The sequence below is a fragment of the Myotis lucifugus genome, unplaced genomic scaffold (genome assembly GCF_000147115.1).
Source record: "Myotis lucifugus unplaced genomic scaffold, Myoluc2.0 scaffold_4, whole genome shotgun sequence".
Lineage (NCBI taxonomy): Eukaryota > Metazoa > Chordata > Mammalia > Chiroptera > Vespertilionidae > Myotis > Myotis lucifugus.
In genome coordinates, this window is record NW_005871052.1 from 10,286,018 (window position 1) to 10,308,466 (window position 22,449).

At 41.7% G+C, this 22,449-nt stretch overlaps 1 protein-coding gene across 1 annotated transcript in view; it reads left to right on the plus strand.

The window, feature by feature from the left end:
- Positions 1-22,449, plus strand: part of HEPH (hephaestin) — a 91,168-nt gene that overhangs the window by 22,541 nt on the left and 46,178 nt on the right. The window contains exons 9-12 of the mRNA XM_014465441.2: positions 11,227-11,358; positions 14,676-14,887; positions 16,009-16,159; positions 18,698-18,910. Of these exons, the coding sequence (XP_014320927.1) occupies positions 11,227-11,358; positions 14,676-14,887; positions 16,009-16,159; positions 18,698-18,910 (708 nt within the window). The remainder of the gene's footprint in view (positions 1-11,226; positions 11,359-14,675; positions 14,888-16,008; positions 16,160-18,697; positions 18,911-22,449) is intronic.

Below are 22,449 nucleotides of genomic sequence, written 5' to 3' on the forward strand. Positions count from 1 at the left end.
ATTCCTTTATTAAGTCTAATAATTTTTGATGGAGTCTTTAGGATTTTCTATGTACAGTATCATGTCATCTGTGAATAATGACAATTTTATTCCTTCTTTTCCAATTTGGTGTCTTTCATTTCTACTTCTTCTCTTACCGCTGTGGCTAACAATTCCAGTACTATATTGAACAAGAGTGGTGAAAGCAGCCATCCCTGTCTTGTTCCTGTTCTTAGGGGAAATGGTTTTAGTTTTGCCCATTGAGTATGATGTTGGCTGTAGGTTTGTCATATAAGGCTTTTATTATGTTGAGGTATTATCCCTCTATTCCCACTTTGCTGAGCGTTTTTATTAGAAAAGGGTGTGAACTTTTTCAAATGCCTTTTATGCATCAATTGATATGATTATGTGATTTTTGTCTCTCAATTTGTTTATGTGATATAACATTTATTGATTTGGGGATAATGTACCAGCCTTGCATCCCTGGAAAAATCCCCCTTGATCATGGTGTACAATATTTCTAATGTAATGCTGGATCCAGTTTGCTAGAATTTATTTGAGGTTTTTGACATCTATGTTCATGAGGGATATTGGCCTGTAATTCTCTTTCTTTGTAGTGTCTTTTTCTGGTTTTGGGATTAGGGTAATGCTGGCTTCATAGAAAGAGCTTGGAAGTGTGCCTTCCTCTTGGATTTTTTGGAATAATTTGAGAAGGATAGGTTTTAGTTCTTTTTGAATGTTTGGTAAAATTCCCTTTAAAGCCATCTGGTTCAGGGCTTTTGTATACTGGAAGCTTTTTGATTACTGTTTCAATTTCATCAGTAGTTATCGGCCTATTCAGATATTTTTATTCTTCCTGCTTGAGTTTTGGAAGCTTGTATTTTTGTATGAATATGTCCATTTCATCGTGGTTGTCCAGTTTGTTGGAGTAGCGTTGTTCGTAGTATTTTTTACAATCCTTTGTATATCTGTGCGGTCAGTTGGTACCACACCTCTTTCATTTCTCATTTTGTTTATTTGGGTCCTCTGTCTTTTTTTCTTGGTGAGCCTGGCTAGAGGTTCATCAATCTTGTTTATCCTTTCTAAGAATTAGCTCTTGGTTTCATTGATCTTTTGTATTTTTTTTTGTCTCTGTGTCGTTTATTTCTGCTCTGATCTTTATTATTTTATTCCTTCAGGTTTTTCTTGTTGCTCTTTCTAATTCTTTAAGTTGAAAGGAGATAATTTATTACCATTTTTTCTTGTTTTTTCTTGTTTTTTTTTGTTTTGTTTTGTTTTGTTTTGTTTTGTTTTGTTTTGTTTTGGGTAGGTCTTTAGAACTATGAATACTGCTTTCATGGTGTCCCATAGATTTTGGATTGTTGTGTTTTCATTGTTGTTTGTATCCAGGATGCTTTTTATTTCTTCTTTTATCTCTTTGGTATCCCAATCATTGTTTAATAGCATTCTATTTAGCCTCCAAGTTTGATTTTTTTCATTCTTTTTATAGTAGTTGATTTCTAATTTTATGCCATTGTGACCTGAGAAGATGCTTGATATGATTTCTATCTTCTTGAATTTGAAGAGACTTTGCCTGTGTCCTAATATGTGGTCTATCTTTAAAAATGTCCTGTGTGCACTTGAGAAGAATGTATATTCTGTGGCTTTGGGGTGAAATGTTCTGAAGTTGTCAATTAAGTCCATCTGATCTAGTAATTTAGGATTGCTGCTTCTTTCCTGTTTTTTTTCCCCAATTTTTTTCTTTATTGATTAAGGTATTACATATGTGTCCTTAAGGCTCCATTGTCTCCCCACCTGCTACTCATGCCCTCACCCCCTTGGTGTCTGTGTCCATTAGTTAGGCTAATATGCATGCCTACAAGTCCTTTGGTGGATCTCTCCCCCTTAGATCCACCCTCCTCTATATTCTCTCTGAGGTTTTTTGATCTGATCAATGCTTCTCTGTCTCTGGATCTGTTTTTGTTCATCAGTTTATGTTGTTCATTATATTCCATTAATGAGTGAGATCATGTGATATTTATCTTTCTCTGATTGGCTTATTTCACTTAGCATAATGCTCTTCAGTTCCATCCATCCTGTTGCAAATGGTAAGAATTCCTTCTTTTTTACCACAGCATAGTATTCCATTTTGTAGATGTACCACAGTTTTTTAACCCACTCATCTACCCATGGGCATTTAGGCTGTTTCCAAATCTTAGCTATGGTAAATTGTGCTGCTATGAACATAGGGGTGCATATATACTATCTGATTGGCGTTTCTAGTTTCTTGGGATATATTCTTAGAAGTGGGATCACTGGGTCAAATGGGAGTTCCATTTTTATTTTTTTTTGAGGAAACTCCATACTGTTCTCCACAGTGACTGCAGCAGTCTGCATTCCCACCAGCAGTGCACAAAGGTTCCTTTTTCTCCGCATCCTTGCCAGCACTTTTCATTTGTTGATTTGTTGATGATAGCTATTCTGACAGGTGTGAGATGATACCTCATTGTTGTTTTGATTTGCAACTCTCAGATGATTAGTTACTTTGAGCATATTTTCATATGTCTCTTGGCCTTCCTTATGTCCTCTTTCAAAAAGTATCTATTTAGGTCCGATGTCTATTTTTTTTTTTTGATTGGGTAGTTTATCTTCCTTTTGTTAAGTTGTATGAATTTCCTGTAAATGTTGGAGATTAAACCCTTATCAGAGATAACATTGGCAAATATGTTCTCTCATGCAGTGGGATTTCTTATTGTTTTGTTGATGGTTTCTTTTGCTGTGAAAAGCTTTTTATTTTGATGTAGTCCCATTTGTTTATTTTCCATTTAGTTTCCATTGCCCTAGGGGCTGTAAAGGGTGAAGATATTGCTTCAGCATATGTCTGAGATTTTGCTGCCTGTGTAATCCTCCGGTATTTTTATGGCTTCTTGTCTTATGTTTAAGTCCTTTATAAATTTTTAGTTTATTTTTGTGTATGGTGTAAGTTGGTGGTCTAGTTTCATTTTTTGCATGTATCTGTCCAATTTTACCAACACCATCTATTGAAAAGACTGTCTTGATCCATTGTATGTTCTTACCTCCTTTTCATTCCTGATTTTTGGTTTAGAGGATTTATCCAGTGGTGTCGGTGGGGTATTAAAGTCCCTACTGTGATTTTATTGTTGTAAATCTCACCCTTGATATCCTCCAGAAGTTGTTTTATGTATGTGAGTACTCCTGTATTGGGTGCATGTATGTTTACCAGAGTTATATCCTCTTGTTGAATCGCTCCCTTTAGTATTATGAAGTGGTCCTCCTTATCTCTTGTTATGGCTTTTACTTTGAGGTCTATTTTGTCAGATATTAGTATTGCAACCCCAGCTTTTTTCACTTTTCCATTTGAGTGGAAAAAAAATTTCATTTCTTTACTATCAATCTGTGTGAATCCTTTTTTCTGAGGTGGGTCTCTTGCAGACAGCAAATATGTGGGTCATCTTTTCTTATCCATTCAGCTACCCTATTTCTTTTGATTGGAGCCTTTAATCCGTTTACGTTTAATGTTATTATTGATAAGTACTTGTTCGTCACCTTTTTTATTCTTTATGTTTGTATTCCTTCTTGCCTTTCTGTTTCTTCTTTTTACAGCAGTCCCTTTAGCATTTCTTGCTTTGCTAGCTTGGTGGCAATAAACTCCCTTTTTTATCTGTGAAGCTCCTGATTCCACCTTCAATTTTGAATGAAAACCTTGCTGGGTATAGTATTCTTGGATTCAGTTCCTTGCTTTGCATCACTTTGTATATTTCATTCTATTCCCTTCTGGCCTATTGTGTTTCTGTTGAGAAATTAGTTGATACTCTAATGACAGATCCCTTGTAGTTAACTTTCTATCTCTCTCTCACTGGCAGCCTGTAAGATTCTTACTTTGTCTTTGATGTTTGCCAATTTAATTATGTGTCTTGGTGTTGGTCTTTTAGGGTCCATCTTGTTTGGGACTCTGTGTGCTTCTTGGACTTGTGTGTTTTTTTCTTGCCAGCATCAGGGAAGTTTTCTGTCATTATTTCTTTAAATAGGTTTTCTACTCCTTGCTCCTCTTCCTCTCCTCCTGATACCCTTAATATGCAGATGTTGTTTCATTTTGTGTTGTCCCACAGCTTCCTTAGGTTCTCCTCCTTCTTTTTAAGTTTTCTTTCCAGTTGCTGCTGTGTTTGTGTGTTTTTTCCTACCTTGTCTTCTAATTCATTGATGTGGTCCTCAGCCTCTTCTAGTCTACTATTTAAGCCTTCCATTGTGTTCTTTATTGCAGCTATGTCATTCTTCATTTCCTCTTGGTACCTTTTCATGTTGGTGACATTCTCATTCAGCTCCTTATAATTCTCATTGAGTTGTGTGTAGTCATCCAGTTCTTTGAGGATCCTTATAACCATTACTCTGAATTCTTTCTCTGACATGTTACTTGCCTCCATTTCATTTAATTCCCTTTCTGGTGATTACTCTTTTTCTTTGCTTTAGGAATTGTGTTTTTTTTTGTCTCCCCATTTTTTGCTGTAATGTTTTAATTGTTTCTGTGACTTAGATCCAACTGCTTTGCTACCCAGGTTGTTGGGGGTGGTGGTGCTAGTGGTGTGATCTCTCAGGTCTCTGGGGCTTTGTGATCCAGTAGAGCTCCCTCCTTGAGCTATTTGGGTTCTCTTGATGTAGTTGGATCTTTAGTGTTAGTTTCATATTTGTGGATGAAGCCTTGTCACAGATTGTCAATGTTACTCACCCTCGGTTTCGTTGCGCAAGCTGTTTTGGATGTGATCGTGGTTCCGGCTTTTGTGGAATGGTTGTCTGAGGTCTCACTGGTATGTGCTCACTGTGGGTTCCCAGAGTAAATGGCCTTGGAGGGAGGTGTCTTGGGGCCTGAGGCTCAGGTACTGTGACTTTGGCCCATGTGCTGTGACTCTTCCTGGATTAGCATCACTCTCCCTCACTATGAGGGGATTGGAGCCTGTAACAGTGGGGGCCTGGGTCTTTTAGTCTGTGATTGAGGCAGAGGGACTATGGCCAAAGTGATTTCCCTATCTGAATCAAGAGGGCATTCAGGATCCAGCAGCTGGTGATGTGGGAATCTCAGAGTCTATGGCTGAAACAATGTGACCTTTTCCAGGGAGGTAAGTCCTCAGCAACTCACCAAGCTGTCCAGAAGTAGATAGCTGGGAGGGAGATGTTGTGGATCCTGGTGAGGGAATCATGCACCCTTGGTTGGAGAGGCACATGTCCAGTGGAAGCACACAGAGGGGCCCAGGAGCCATTTGCAAGGGGGGTGTCCTTGGGGGACCCACACGCTGGATCAGAGCAATTGTGGTGTGCCACCAGCCCTGTGGAGGGAGAAATCCCAGTTTCTGCTTTAGGGGATGTATGCCTTTGGTTGGATACACATGCCCAATGACTGCTTACAGAGGCACCCAGGGGCTGTCTGTTGGGACAGTGGGCTCAGAAGGCCCTTGTGCTAGAGCAGTGATACCGTTGGTACTAGATGCCAGAAGCCAGGGTTGTGCAATGCGGCAGCTCAGAGAAGCACCTAGTGGCCGCCTGCCAGGGCAGTGGGCTTAGCAGGCTTGTGCACTGGATTAGTGCGACTGCAGTGACTGGAGGTCAGCAACTAAGGAGGGGGGAGTCTGTGTTTCTGATGACTGGACCTTGAGCCCTTGGTTGGATACGAGTGCACCTAGTGGCAGCTCACCAAGGCATCTGTGAGTTGCCTGCTTGGGCAGTAGCCTCAGGGAGCCTGTGTGCTGAAACCTCATGACTGCAGTGTCTGTGGGTAGGCAGCTGGGAAGGGGGAAGTCTGAATTTTTACTGCCAGGGCCGTGTGCCCTTATTTGGTTATAAGTGCACCCATCCAGGGCTCAACGAGGCAGCCAGAAGTCACCTATAGGAGCAGTGGGCTCAGTAAGCCTGCTTGTTGGAAAGGCGCAAATGCGGTGTCCTGAGTCAACGGCCTGGAAGGAGGATGTCCCAATTTTTGCTGCCTTGCACCCTTAGTTGAAATTGCACTTGCCCATCTGGGGCTCACAGAGGCACCCAGGAGCTGTCTGTTGGGGTAGTGTGGCTCAGGAGACCTGCACACCAGAAAGGCACCACTGCGGTGTCCAGAGGTTGGCAGCTGTGGAGTGGGAAGACTCAGTTTTTGCTGATGGGGCCTTGCATGTTGGGGTCCAGCCCCAGTAGGTCCAGGGGTCCCCAAAGGTGTGGACGGAGTCGGCAAAGAAGGAATGACATGGAGACAGCATTCAGTTGATCAGCAGCCTAGCCAGGATCTCTAGCCAGGAACTCCAGCCAAGTTCTGGTCAGGATCTCCAGCGAAGTTCTGGCTAGGATCTCCAGCCAAGTTCTGGTCAGGATCTCCAGCGAAGTTCTGTAGCCAGGTTCTGTCCAGGATCTTTTGCCATGTTCTCTCCCTAGGTTCTCTCTCTAGGTTCTGTGTCCAGGTTCTGTCCCTAGGTTCTGTCCCTAGGTTCTGTCTCTAGGTTCTGTGTCTAGGTTCTGGGTCTAGGTTCTGTCTAGGATCTCCAGCCAAGTCCTGTCTCTAGGTTCTGTCTTCTGCTGTCTTGTTACATCTGTATTTATACCAGTTGATTTTAATCCTATCAATTTCTATTCCAAAAGTTAGGGCGTTTCTTATCTCCATTCCAGGGAGTAAAGATTATGTAGCTCAAGCATGATTGTTTGTAGTTAAAGTGATTAACTACCCGCCTGGCACTTAGTTAAGGGGTTTTATCCCCTCCCTAACTTCAGGGGAAAATCCCTACCTGGGAAAACAACCTTTCTCGGAGAGGTGACCTTGGTTAAAACACATAGCGCCAAGAAGGTGAGCAAACATATTAAGAACAGTATGCCATATATGCCAGGTCCCTTGAAACAGCAAGGATGGACCGGCTCCCGGCACTTGCACCCTTGGTTGCATTTGCATGCGCCCAGTGGTGGCTCACAGAGTCACCCGGGAGCTTTTTCCAGGCCAGCACACTCAGAGGGGCCCTTGCACTGAAGCCACATGACTGAGGTGTCTGTGGGCAAGCAGCCAGAAGGGGGGGTCTGAATTTCTATTGCCTGGGGCTGTGCATCCTTGTTTGGATAGGAGTGCACCCAGCGACGGCTCACAGAGGTACCCAAGAGCCACCTTGGGGTAGCGGGCTCAGTAGGCTTGCGTGCTGGAAAAGCACAACTGTGCTGTCTGGAGGTCAGCAGCTGTGGAGTGGGAAGGCTCAGTTTCTGCTGCCGGGTGTTGGAAACTTGGTTGGATTTGCGTGCACCCAAAGGTGGCTCCCAGGGGCTCCCAGGTGCCATTTGTCAGGGCAGTGCATTCAGAGAGGCCCTTGTGCTGAAGGTGAATGTCCAAGGTGTCTGTAGGCAGGCAGCTAGGAGTGGGGGAATTCAGAATTTCTACTGCTAGGGCCTTGCGCCCTTGGTTGGATTCATGCCTGCTCAGTGGCAGCTCGCAGAGGCACCTGGGTCCATTTGCCAGGGCAGCACACTCACGTACTCAGAGGGGCCCTGGTGCTGAAGCTGCATGACCGAAGTGTCTGTGGGCAGGCAGCCTGGAAGGGGGAATGCAGATATTCTACTGCAGGGGCTATGCACCTTGTTTGGATAAGAGCATGCCCAGTGAGGGCTCATAGAGGCACCCAAGAGCCACCTTTGGGGCAGTGTGCTCAGGAGGCCTGCACACTGTAAAAGTGTGACTGTGGTATCCAGAGGTCAGCAGCTGTGGAGTGGGATAACTCAGTTTTTGCTGCTGTGTGTTGCATCCTTGGTTGGATTTGCGCACGCCCAGGGGCAGCTCAGGAGGCACCCACAGTTCATTTGCCAGGGTGGTGCACTCATGCACTCAGAGGGGCCCTGGTGCTGAAGCTGCATGACTGAGGTGTCTGTGGGCAGGCAGTGGGGGAAGGGAGAATTCAGAATTTCTATTGCCGGGGCTATGCGTCCTTGTTTAGATAAAAGCATGCTCAGTGGGGGCTCAAATGGCACCCAAGAGAGGCCTGTGGGACAGTGGGCTCAGGAGGTGCAACTGAGTTGTCCAGTGGTCAGCAGCTGTGGAGGGGGGAAATTGCATTTACTACTGAGGGAGCCATGTATCCTTGGAGGTGGATGTCCTAAGGTCTGCAGGTCTGCGGGTGGGGCAGCAGGATTTTGGCAGAAGTGGCTGAAGGGTCACGAGCAGTGTCCAAGGCCAGTCTGAGGGTGGTACTGATGAGTTCCTAGAAAAGACTGCTCTCTCCTTCAAGGTGGTGTGGGCTCCGTGTCCAAGCCCCGCAGCTCGGGGAGTGACCGCAGTGGTGGTAGGTGCTCCATGACCAGGAGAGCCTGGTCTGCCAGCCCCTGCTACTCCTGCCAGATTTAACTGTCCCTCACTCACACACACACACCACACATCCACACTCTCTCTTTTCACCCTCTCATTCACTCACACCCTCTTCCTCACCTCTGTCCTGCCAGCCACCATCTTCTGGTACTTATTTATTGCTGTTTTAATTCTGTATGCCTAGGTTTCTCTTTCTATTTCTTCTCATTATAGCAGCCCCTTTAGCATTTCTTGTAATGCAACTTGGTGGTAATGTACTCCCTTAGCCTTTGTGTTTTTTTTGTTTATTTGGTGTGTGTGTGTGTGTGTGTGTGTGTGTGTGTGTGTGTGTGTGTGTGTTTTGTCCATGAAGCTCTTTATTTCACTGTGTATTTTGAATGATAGCCTTGCTGGATATAGTAATCTTGGTTTCAGATCCTTTGCTTCCCATTATCTTATCCCATTATCTCTGGCCTGTAGAGATTCTGATGAGAAATCAGGTGTCAGCCTTATGGGAGCTCCTTTGCAGTAACAGCGTGCTTTTCTCTCCCTGCCTTTAAGATTCTCTCTTTGTCTTTAATTTTTGGCATTTTAATTATGATGTGTCTGGGAGTGGAGCTGTTTGGTTTCATATTGCTTGGGGTTCTCTGTGCCTCCTGAATTGTGTGACCTTTTCCTTTACCAGGTTAGGGAAGTTTTCTGCCATTATTTCTTCAAACACATTCTCTATCCCATTCTCCCTTTCTGCCTCTTCTGGCACACCTGCTATTCAAATATTGTTACTTTTCACGTAGTCCCACAGCTCCCTTAAACTGTCCTCCTGTTTTTTAATTGTTTTTTTCCTCTGATTGAGTGATTTCTTTCAATCCTGTCTTCTAACTCACTGATTCGATCCTCATCTTCCCCTAATCTGTTGTGTATTCCTTCCAATGTGCTCTTTATTTGTGCTATGTCATTCTTTATTTCTGTTTTCATAGTTACTATATCTTTTCTCATGCTGTTGAGCATCTTTACCATCATTATTCTGAACTCTATATCAGATAAATTTCTATCTCCATTTTATTTATCTCTTCTGGAGAAAGCTCTTGTTCTTTCATTTGTGGGGGTTTTTCCTTATCTCCTCGTTTTGGCTGCCTATTTAGTTGTGTGACTATGTATTAGGTAAATCTGCTCTGCCTCTCAATCTCTGGTGCAGGACAATGTCAAACACTATTTCTGACTAATTAGATCAGGCAGAGACTCAAATCCTCCAGAGATGGCCTCTGCCTACAGACTGATAACATTTCATCTTGAATTGTCCTCAGGCAATCATCCACAAGTGTGGCAAGAGCTTTTTTTCTAACAGGGTGAGGCAATTGCTTCTGCCTAGTGGCTAATTGTTAGTCTCAGTCTCTTAATGGGTCTCAAAAACTCTGCACCATGGGGCAAGGTGTTTTCTAGTAGGGTTGGTCAGCTGTCTTCCCCCAAAGTAAAGCCATCTGTATAGCAATTGTCTGCATGAGGAAGATAACTTCCACAGCATGAGGGAATGACTCAGTACAGGAAACAGGGGTGTCTGCTGGAGCACAAGGTGAGTGGCTCCACAGGGAATTTTTTATGTGTTGGCCCTTTAAGAGGGTGCCTGAATTTCCAGCCTTGTCTCCTTGGCAGACACCGGGTTACCCCACTGCTTTTCACAACCAGATATTATGTGGATACCCTTCTCAGTTCTGGTGCTCTCTTCTGGGGGGCCCCTGCTTGGGTATTAGACTCCAGAGTTCTCATTGGCAACCCCCCCACACACACACACACACAGCTGCGATATCTCTCTGGAACTTCAGTTTCTGTCTGTGGGAGCCTGTCCAGCCCTTTTGTGCCTCCGCTCCTCCTACCAGTCTCTATGTAGTTTCCACTTTCCATCCTCAGGTATTAGGGTTATCTCCAGTGAGTCTTCCGTTAATTATTTGGGAAGTTTTTCTGTATTTTAGTTGTAATTCCAGTTTGGTCCTGGGAGCATGTCCATGCAGCAACCACTTACTCTGTTGCCATTTTTAATTTCAGAAATTCCTAACTTTATAGTCTCTATTCCTAATCAGTCATTTAAATTTGAGGTCAATTTGAGCTGCAGTTTCCTCATCTGTAAAATGAAGATATCCCCTGCCCTGTATAACTTAGAATAGTATTTGAAGATAAAATTGAGATAACGGGTATTAATGTACTTTTTATTTCAGGTTTTAAAACTTTTTACTTGCATATTAAAAATTGTGCATTCTAATAATTAAAATAATTTTAACAAAAAATGGCATTCTGATTAAACTGTATTTTACAGCCTTTGTTTTTACTCTAGATTTCACTGTTGCCCCACCCAGCTTATTCCTTCACTGACATGCAAGTTCATTCCCTTCCCTACCAGCCAGGCAGGTAGATGGGAGAGGCAGGTCTGGCCTTCCTTGCCAGTAGTTCTCTGATGTGAAAAACGGCAGCACAGTCAATTAAACTGATCTAAGCTCTTTGCATCTTACAAAGTTAAACAGCTAAAAGAAGTAAAATAAGAAGGCAACGCTTGTGGAATTTACAGTGCATATTGGTGGTGCATGTCTCATTATGATTTGCCTGCTTGCTTCTCCAGTTCAATCATTTCTTTTGAAGGTAGTGGATTTTTCTCTTGTGTTTCTGTCTTCTTCAATTTGACAGTTGTTACTGACCAGATCGGACTCCTCTCATTTGCACACCTTTCTCAGCTTCCTCTGCAACCATGTTGATAAACCCAATATAACTGACAGTGAGAAATTCAATAAGTCAAAATTAATGTGCTTTTTATAAGTATAAATTTCAATATACTTAGAAGGGTTTATTATTATTGCAGAGAGGAGCTCTCTATATTTTTCATATTTTTTTCTTTCCCTCCCATTTTTTTTGTTTGTTTCCATCCTCCCTTGTCATGCCTGTTTTCATTTCCATTGTCTCTCCTTCCCATTTAACAGGGCCAGTGATCCGGGCTGAGGTGGGTGACACCATCCAGGTGATCTTCTACAACCGTGCCTCCCAGCCATTCAGCATACAGCCTCATGGGGTCTTTTATGAGAAAGACTACGAGGGAACTGTGTACAATGATGGTGAGCTGGCAGGTTCTCCAACTAATGTGGGCTGCATTTAATAGCAGGTAGCTCTGTAAGGAAAATAAATAGGGATTGAAGGAGGAAGAACTAGGCAAAATTAATGGCCATGTGTGGATGTTGTTGAATGAATGTATGATATTATAGCAAGGCAGAGCTGGAATCAATAAAGGACATGTTTTCAATTTTTTCTGATTATAAAAATAGCATATGTATTATAGAATTTTGAAAAATGTAAAAAATTATAAAATAAATCATTCATAGATAAATTGCCATTACATCTTATATACCTTTAAATATACTTTTGTGCTTATAAAATACATATATGTTTATTTATTTGTGATCATATGGTTTGAACAGTTTTGTATCATATTATTTTCACTGCCCATTATATCTTGTTCATCTTCTCATTCCATAATAATGTTATATTTTGATAGCTATATAATTATCACATGGATTTGCCTCTATTACGTTATCCTCTATTGTTTGTGCATGTATTTTTTTAATTATTTTAGAATATTGTAAATCATTTAATGCATTAAATGAGTACATACATATGGTTTGGATTACTATTTCAGGAGGGAATCGAAGTGAGATTATTTGGTAATTAATTTCTTGTTTTCTCTGAAAATAATATTAATACATGCTAATTCCAGGCCAAAACTAATAAATCATAAAGGGCAAAGTTGCACACAAATCTAGACTAAAAGAACATCCTACAGGGCAACTGGTTTAGTCCCTTTAGGAAGTCAATTCCATAGGGGAAAAAATTAGAGACAACACCAAGGGCAACATGCAACTTGTCTGATCCTATTTATAAAAAAGTATCTTAAGGGACATTTTGGAGACAATTATAAAATCTTTGTTGTAGATTGGATATTAGATGATATTAGTGATATTATGGTATTTTTAGATGTGGTAATGTTATTGTGGTGATACAGGATATGTTTACTGATTATTTAGAAATAAAATATTGTGTTGTTTGCATTTTACTTTCAAATAATTTAACAAAAGCAAACAAAAACTGTGTGTGTATATGTCTCCCTGTGTAGATATATATACACATAAATGTTGATGAATTAAAGAATGTAAAATGTTAAAAACAATCAACTCCAGGTGGTAGGGTGATTATTATACTAACCTTTACATTTTTCTATACATTTGAAAATTTAAAGTGTTGGGGACAATGAGTGAATAAGAAAAGATAAGTTAATATCATCCTAAATTATACCACCCTGTTATGGGTTATACTACAGATATCCTTTTGAATGTTTCTTTGCACACTCATACACTCATATTGTTATTTTTTCAAGATATATTTATATGATGTGGTATTGCTGTGTCTGATGATGCACACATTAAAATTTTTGGTAACTATATCCAAATTGTTTTCTGAAAAATTTTTCATTCAATTTTGAATCCCATAACAGTAACTGACAGAGAGAACCCATTGTTACATCCTTACCAGCACAGAGGAGCCATTTTAACCTTTGTCAAAATGTCAGTCTTGTAGGCAAACAACAAAATTCATGGTTGTTACGATTTGCATTAAGTTGAACATTCTTTTTAGTATTTATTGTATATCTTACTGTTTTTGTGGCCATGAATCTTTTTTTAAGGCTTTTGATAAATTTTACTAACTTTTAACCCCAAAAGGGCAATTCTCATTTACCCTTTTTATAGGTGAGAGAGAGGAGTAAGAGCTATCTGAACTTATTATTATTAATCCTCACCCAAGGATATGTTTTTATTGATTTCAGAGAGAGGAAGGGAGAGACAGAGACAGAGAGAGAGGAAGAGAGAGAGAAGCATCAGTGTGAGAGAGAAACATTGTTCAGTTGCCTTCCTACACACCCCAAAAAGGGATCGAACCCACAACCTAGGTATGTGCCCTGAAAGGGAATCAAACCGGAAACCTTTTGGTGCATGGGATGACATGCCAACCACCAAAGCCATATGGCCAGGGCTGAACTGATTATTTTAATTTGTAAAAACCTTGCTAATGTGACAGGCAAAAATTTATTTAGCTATATTTTGTACTTCTTTGATTACTAATAATTTCAATTTTTTTAAAATAACATTTCTGCACATTGCTTGATCATGACATATGTCCACTTAAGAAATTACAGTCTTAGTGTATCTTTTCAATTACAGTTGACCTTCAGTATTATTTTATATTAGTTTCAGGTGTACAGCATAATGATTAGACATTTTGATAAATTTTTGATGTAATCCCCCAATAAGTCAAGTACCCGCCTGGCACCATAGATAGTTATTAAATATTATTGGCTATATACCCTATGCTGTACTTCACATTCCTATGACTATTTTGTAACTACCAATTTGTACTTCTTAATCCCTTCACTTTTTTCACCCAGTCCCCCAACCCCTTCCCATCTTGTAACCAATAGTCTGTTCTCTGTATCTATGAGTCTGTTTCAGTTTTGTTTATTTTTTCTTCAGATTCTTCATATAAGTGAAATCATATGGTATTTGTCTTTCTCTGTTTGACTCATTTCACTTAGCATAGGTCCATCCATGTTGTCACAAATGCTAAGATTTCATTTTTATGGCTAAGTAATATTTCCTTGTATATATGTACCACATCTTCTTTATTCCATCGTCTATTGATGGGCACCTAGGTTACTTCCATATCTTGCTTATTATAAGTAATGCTGCAATGAACATAGTGGTTCATATATCTTTTCAAATTAGCATTTAAGACTTCTTGTATAAATGCCTAAAAGTGGAAGTGTTGGGTCATAAGATAGTTCTATTTTTTTATTTCATGAGGAATTTCCATACTCTGTGTGCGTGTGTGTGTGTGTGTGTGTGTACATACATAACATATATACACCCACATATTGATACCTACATATAGAAAGGAAAAAGTGTTAAACAATCAGAACCGTTCAAAGATGAAACAGGCTATGATGGCAGGTAGTGAGTCTCCTAACTCTGAATATTTTTAAGCAGAGATAGGAATATAAGAGCAAATAAATATATGTTTTTAAGTGAGGGGTATTCCAAATAAGTTTTAAATGCTCTTTTATCCCTTAGGTCATATGAGTTTGGGAAAGTTTAGAGAAGTTTAAATTTCTCCTATTCATATAACAAGATGTGGCAGAACTAGGAACCAAACTCTAGTGTCTTGACTCCTACTCAGGATTCTTTTAAATATTCAAAATTCCATGTTACTGCTGTTCCTGCTGCTGTTCCAAAATGCTTTTGTAGTTCATGATCTTTACCCCACTGTTTGGAGCTGATCACCTTTACTCTACCCAATGTGATTAATGAGTCCCATGTTTTCCCTGCAGGCTCATCCCACCCTGGCTTGGTGGCCAATCCCTTTGAGAAAGTAACATATCGCTGGACAGTACCCCCCCATGCAGGCCCCACTGCTCAGGATCCTGCCTGTCTCACTTGGATGTACTTTTCTGCTGTGGATCCCATAAGAGATACAAATTCTGGTCTGGTGGGCCCCCTGCTGGTATGCAAAGCTGGTGCCTTGGATGCAGATAGCAAACAGGTATTGCCAGTGTTTCTGACCTGAAAATCTGCTGGCAGGAGGATGAGGCTGGGTGGCTGAATAGGAGTTAAACATGGAACTGGGTTCTAGAGGTGAGAAAATAGAAAAAAAAATAACCAAGCTATTGAATCAGACATTAATATTTGATGACTTCATGCTCTCTTTCATATTATTTTTTCACTCACAAACACACATCATCCTTAGTCTTTTACCTTAATTTATTTTTTAGCTCCAGTAGCTCCTAACCCTTACTTGTCTTCTTTCATATCCAGCCCACCATTTCTAGCTACGTAACCTTGGACAAGTTACTTAAGCTTTCTTTGCTTCAGTTTCCTCATCTACAGTAAAGGGTTAGCAATGAAAGAAGGTAGCTTGGATTTCTGTAAGAATTAATTAAAATAATCCATATAAAGTACTTAACACAGTGTCTGGTGCATAATTAACCCTTAGTAAATGTTAGCAGTAATATATTTTATGGTGTATTAATTATTACAATTATTTTTATTATTTTATAACACCCCCTTCCTAAATTCCTCCCCTGATCTCCTAGCCACCTTTTCCCATTCCTCCCCAGGTGACTCTAGACCAGTGGTTCTCAACCTTCCTAATGCCGCGACCCTTTAATACAGTTCCTCATGTTGTGGTGACCCCCAATTTCATTGTTACAAATTGAACATAATTAAAGCATAGTGGTTAATCACAAAAACAATATGTAATTATATATGTGTTTTCCGATGGTCTTAGGCGACCCCTGTGAAAGGGTTGTTCGACCCTCAAAGGGTTCGCAGGTTGAGAACCGCTGCTGTGGACTCTCTTCTATCACTTTGTATCTTTGATTATCCATAATCTATATCTTGTGCTCTTCTCTGCTCCCTTTCCTACAATCCTTTCCTTCAGTTTTGTCACTTTATTCTGACCTCCTTCACCACCTGTGATTTGAAGTTACCTGAGAAAAACTGCCTAACAACAACTGTAATTCTAGGCAGAAGATATGATCTTGGCTGTGTGTCTGGAAAAGGAAATGGGAAAGAATCAAGGATCATTGGGTCTGGAGTATCAGAGTCTATAGCTGCTGAAACTGTTGTCATTTCTCCTTCTCTTCTTTCCCACTGGGCCTACAGAAAGGAGTGGATAAAGAATTCTTTCTCCTTTTTACTGTTTTGGATGAGAACAAGAGCTGGTACAGCAATGTCAATCAAGCAGCTGCTATGTTGGATTCCCGACTTCTCTCACAGGATGTCATGGGTTTCCAAGACTCCAATCGGATGCATGGTATGGGGAGTTAGTGCTTTTGTCCTGAGCTACAACTGAGAGGTTATAAGTAAAATCTATCCTTAACTTAATTATGACACCTCCCTGAAAACACTGATTCCACTGGTCAGCTATGCCCAAGAGATGAGCCAGATTGAGGGACTAAACTTGACAACAGATCTTCTACTGAACACCTTCTTGTGCTGTGTCTTATGTTAAACAGTATCAGGGGCACTGGATAAAGATACTGTGAAATTAGGATTGCACACAAGGAATCTAGTATAGGCTGAGAAGAGTAAGCTGGGATGACACCTTTCTAGGCTTATTTCCTCTTGGTTATCACCCACTGCCCTTGTTCCACAAATCCATACTTCAGCCCAACAAGGCAATTTTTCTCTATATGGACATAACCTTGTAATTTTCTAACTTCATATTTTTGCAATGCTTTGCCCTCCACTTGAAATCCCTTTCCTTACATCTTTATCCTTCTCCTGGGGAATTTTTCCCCCATTCTCTAAGGCCCTACTCAAAAGTTAATGCCTCCATATAACATTATTTGATCACCCAAGCCCAAGATGATAACACCCTCTTTTGAACTACTATTGCATTTTTATTAGACTATTTTAATAGGAAGTTTCATACACTCTCCAATATTTTAATTGTTACATTGCTTTTGACTTCTGCTAAAGTGTAATCTCCTTAACTGTGAGTATTTTTGTCATTAAATATATTTTATTAAGTATTTATTATATGATGGCTACATATGCTTGTGTAATTGATTTCTTTATTTATTTTTTATTGTTGACACTATTGTAGATGTCCCCCATTCCCCCACTTTGCCCACCTCCACCCAGCTCCCATCCCCACTCCCTTAGCCCTCACCACATTATTGTCTTTGTCTTTAATGAATCCCATCACCATTCTTTATCAGTCTCCCCACACCCTTTCCCACTGACACTTGTCAGTCTGTTCCATGTATCCATGCTTCTGTTTCTATTTTCTTTGTCAGTTTATTTTCTTCATTATATTTCACATATTAGTGAGATCATATGGTATTTGTATTTCTTTACCTGGCTTATTTCACTTAGCATAATAATCTCCAGGTCAATCCATGCTGTCCCAAAATGGTGAGTATTTATTTGTTGCTTATCTCTGTATCCTCTACACTAATACACAGTAAATGTTTATGAACCAGTGAATTATCAATTAATGAGTAGATGGGAAGGTGAGTGAATGAATTGGAAGACATGGTCCCAGTTTGTAAGGAGCTCCCAGCATTTTGCAATGAGATGAGACTAATAACACTCATTAAACAATTATAGAACAATCCAAGACATACTATAATCAAATGCTAAATTTTGTGGAACAGATTTTAAGTGACGTAGAGTTCAAAGGAGAATATTAGTGAGGAACAATCCAATTAAAATATTTCTGGAAGAAGGGAGTGCTTGAGCTAGTTCCAGTAGATGTGGGGACATTGAAAAGGGGTCGGCTTCAAGTAGGCCTCCTTGTATTTTTCAGGAGAGTGTAGAGGGTGCAAGGGAGTTAAGAACAAGTGTATTCTCTTTTGGTTCCATCTCTTGGTTCTCATTACTGGTCAGTTATATCAGCTGGAAAAAGTAAGACAGTCCTGAAAACTAAGTTCATTTTAGTTTGAACTTATGGAGCACCTTATTAGTATTGGGTGACATGTCAGGTGCTTAGGCAGCCACACAGATGCAGAAAAAATAATGTGTTTCCTCTTAGCTCACTCTAGTGTGGGAAATAGATCTATAAGTAAATAACTGGATACTGTGATTAAGTGATATGGCAGAATTTTGTGGGGATAAACTTTCATGGAAACCAGAGATAGAGTAATAATTCTGCTTCACTGAGAAGGTGACATTTGAGATGGAGCATGATGGATGGATGAGTAGCAGTTTTCTGTAGAGAGAGACCAGAGGGAAAGTATATTACAGGGAGAGATAACAGCATGTAAAGTCAACAAATGTATTATAAGCACCTACCATGTTTAATGCTTTGGGCATTAAGAAGCAAATGGAGCTCACAGAATAATGGGGGGATAGACTGCAGGTAGGGATACCAGGAAGGAGGCTTTTGCAGGAGTTCAGGCCAGAGGTGGCAGTAAAGATGAAGAGGAGGAGACAGTTTGAAAACTGAGTATGGAACTGCACAACTTTACAGAGGGATGGAGAATGAGGAAAAGGTGGAGGAGGAACAATCAAAGAGGTTGTAAGAGAATGTGGCACTACTGAATGCAAGGGAGAAGAGTTTCAGGAATGTGAGAGTAGGAGAGGTTGGTACTTTTGTGTATATGTGAAAGGGTGTTTTGCAAGGATGTGAAGTATGGTGGAGGAGGAGCAGTGGGTGAGGCTAGAAAGGCTGGTTGGGTCCTCATCTTAAAGGGGCAGATCTTCATAAGTAGAATTAAAGTGACTTAGGGAAGAAGGCAGAGGAGTTGAGGATGACTCATAGTACAGAGCTGATGCCATGCTGCTGGCCAGTGTCTGAGCAGTCTGGTTTCATCTCCCCATCCTGTCTTGTGTTTTTGTTTTCCAGCCATTAACGGGTTTCTATTCTCTAACCTGCCCAGACTGGACATGTGCAAGGGTGACACAGTGGCCTGGCACCTGCTTGGCCTGGGCACAGAGACTGATGTGCACGGGGTCATGTTCCAGGGCAACACTGTGGAGCTTCAGGGCATGAGAAAGAGTGCAGCAATGCTCTTTCCTCACACCTTTGCCATGGCCATCATGCAGCCTGACAACCCTGGTAAGTGCCTTAAGAGCTAGCCCTAGGTTGAGAGACTTTGTTGGGCAAGAGGCTGGGGGTGGGGCGGCGGGACAGGGGGCCTGGTGAAGAGAAAAGAAGAGTCATGTGGAGTGTATTTGGGAAATTTTTAAAACACATTTGTCTTCTCCTTACTCAATGTGCATTCCATGTTGTGGTTATTTGGATTTTTGTCTCAGCTATAGGCAAATTAGAATGAAAAGCTGAGGAAGTTCTTTCTGGAACAACAGGAGAGAAGTAAGGATGCTGCCCAGGTTCAGGGAAATTTTTAAATCAGCAGAGGGTGGATTTGGCCATGTAGCTCCTTAGACACATAGAGATTACATAGATATGGTCCTTGCTTTGGGGGCAGGGAGGGCGAGAGGTCCATGAGATGTATGTATAAGCACTTCCAACTCTGATATTCTGTGAGGATTCCTGCAAACTCCAGTGGTAGTGAGGTATGTGTGTGTGGGGGGAAAGGGGGGCGGGGTGCTGTAACAGTTTTAGCCCAAGAATTGGAACACAGGTACTTCTAGTCCAGGCTTTTTTAGAAACTTGTTGTTTAAATTTGGTCTAATCACTCCCTCTCTCTGAAACTGGATTCCTTATTTCCATTCTCTATCTGTCCCTCTCCCTCCCTCCTTCCCTTTTCTTTCCCCCTTTCCTCCCTTTCTGCCTTCTTTTCCTTCATCACCCTCTGCATCCTCCTCTCCTTCTCTCTGTCTTTCTTTCATTAAGAAATTTTACTAGAATGTTTCTTCAGGTTCTATCTATGTCTAATAGTTCATATACAGCAGCAATTTCTCTTTGCAGTTCCTAGAGTGCATACTTTTTCTAGGCAGTAGATGATAATAGTTTTTGTAAGAAAAATCTGTCAATTCCATGCATTTCCCATTAAACTTTAATTTAGTTCTGTGAATTCCATTCATATTTGGAAAATAAATTTGTAAGCAAAACAAATCTTGACAATTTAGTAATTTCATCCTGGCACTGGGTTTAAAAAGCATTTGACATAAAGCTGGCCTCCACAGAAGTCTGGATCTTCATTTTTGTCCATCTACCTGAGATACTTTCTTGGTCTGGGAGACTTGTTAGCAAATTAGAAACAAATGCTAATAGAATTGATAGGAACAACAGAAACAAGTGCTTTTAGTGGGGACTGAAGTGGGGAACTTCTGAATAAGGAACACCTTTCTCTTTATCCTTGGTTCCAAAGCCAAATCCTAGGCTTAATCTCTTTCCTGCAAAACTAATCAGGCTCTTCAGTCATGTCTATGTGCCACACCAAGGCTCACGCTTACTTTGGATGAATTAAAATATTTTTGTGCCACACTGAGGCCCAAGGAGGATGGCATTTGATGGCCAAAAATATTCTGATCTATTATGGGGTGGAGAAGATGTGAATGGATTTATAAGAGTAAAGGCTTTTAAAGGTCACTCTTTTTCAAGATTCCTGAGTTTTCTTACCAGCAAAAGCCAAAATTCATCTTATCTTTGCATTTTCCAGACCTTTCAAACTTTTTATTCTATTTTAAATATATATTTTTATTGATTTTTTACAGAGAGGAAAGGAGAGGGATAGAGAGTTAGAAATATTTATGAGAGAGAAACATTGATCAACTGCCTCCTGCACACCTCCTACTAGGGATGTGCCCGCAACCAAGGTACATGCCCTTGACCAGAATTGAACCTGTGATCTTTAAGTCCACAGGCCGATGCTATATCCACTGAGCCAAACCAGTTAGGGCTAAACTTTTTATTCTTTCTGAAGAGTTCTTGAGTCATAGAATGTTGGAAATTGTAGAGCTTCTTTGAAGTAATCTCAATTCACTTATCTTACGAACTAGAGGCCCGGTGCAGAAAAATTTGTGCACTCGGGGGGGTCCCTCAACCCGGCCTGTGCCCTCTTGCAGTCTGGGCCCCTCGGGGAATGAACACCTGCTGGCTTAGGCCCAGGGAATTGGGCCTAAGTTGGCAGTCAGACATCCCTCTGGCAGCCCGGGAGCCCTAGGGGGATGTCCACTTGCCAGCGGGGAGCAGGCCTAAGCTGCAGTCAGACATCCTTAGCGCTGCTGAGGAGGCGGGAGAGGCTCCCACCACCACAACTGTACTGGCAGCCGTCAGCCTGGCTTGTGGCTGAGCAGAGCTCCCTGTGTGGGAGCGCACTGACCACCAGGGGGCAGCTCCTGCATTGAGCATCTGCCCCCTGGTGGTCAGTGTGTGTCATAGTGACCAGTCATTCCCAGTCGTTCTGCTGTGAGGGTCAATTTGCATATTACCCTTTTATTATATAGGAGTGCCTGGCCAGCCTGGGTGAGGGGCTGATGGCTGTTTGCAGGCTGGCCACAGCCCCTTCAGGGTGGGGGTCCCCCAAGGGGTGCCTGGCCAGCATGGGTGAGGGGCTGATGGCTGTTTGCAGGCTGGCCACAGCCCGTTCAGTGTGAGGGTCCCCCCTGGGGTGCCTGGCCAGCTTGGGTGAGGGGCTGATGGCTGTTTGCAGGCTGGCCACAGCCCCTTCAGGGTGGGGGGCCCTGCTGGGGTGCCTGGCCAGTCTGGGTAAGGGGCTGAGGGCCGTTTTCAGGCTGGCTAAGTCCCCCAGCGAGGACCTTCATCTAGTGAGGGTGTAGCCAGCCTGGGTGAGGGGCTGATGGCTGTTTGCAGGCTGGCCAAGCCCCCCAGTGGGGACCCTCACCCCATGAGGGTGTGGCCATTCTGGGTGAGGGGCTGATGGCTGTGTGCAGGCTGGCCATGGCCCCCAGCCACCCAAGCTCCCAGTTGGGAGGCTGGCTTGGAAGCAGGTAATCTTTGGATTTATTTTATCTTAATATAATTGGAAACTTTTGTTGCCATGGGCGGAAGGCAACAGATGGCTCAGGGCAGGTGGGGAAGCTTGGCTTCCTCCATTGCCTGGGCAACCAATCCTCCTGCTTGCTCCAGCTCTGTGGCTGCCGGCCGCCATCTTGGTTGGGTTAATTTGCATATAGTCGCTCTGATTGGCTGGTGGGAGTGGCCTGGGGCTTAGTGAAGGTACAGTCAATTAGCATCTTTGCCTTTTATTAGTGTAGATAAGAGGAAGAGACAGACACCTGAAACAGGAAAATGCTTTGTTTAGGTGAGACATGTTGGTTCTATTTTTCTTTTTCCTCTTGCCTATTTTCCATCAACTCTTATTAATTCTTCCTCCTAGATGACATATTGAATCTGAAGCCTCCTTTATTCTGCCCCCTAGGGGCTTGCTCTCTGATTGAGACTGAGAGAGACCATCGTTAGTTGCTCTCCACAGACAGGGCAAAAGTACCAAGTTAATGGAAAACCCAGGACCAGAATCTGGCTTGGGGATTCTAGAGATAGGATTAGTGATGGAGATTGGTAAATATACATATGTAATTGAGCAGTTTTTCAGATGTTTTAAGTCTAAAAACATCACAAGGAGGTTCAGTATACTGTATGCGGTAGATTCACAAATAGTTTTAACAAATTGAGAAAAAAATATTCAAGAAAAACAGCAAATGTTAAAAGTGTTTCATAAATTTCCAATT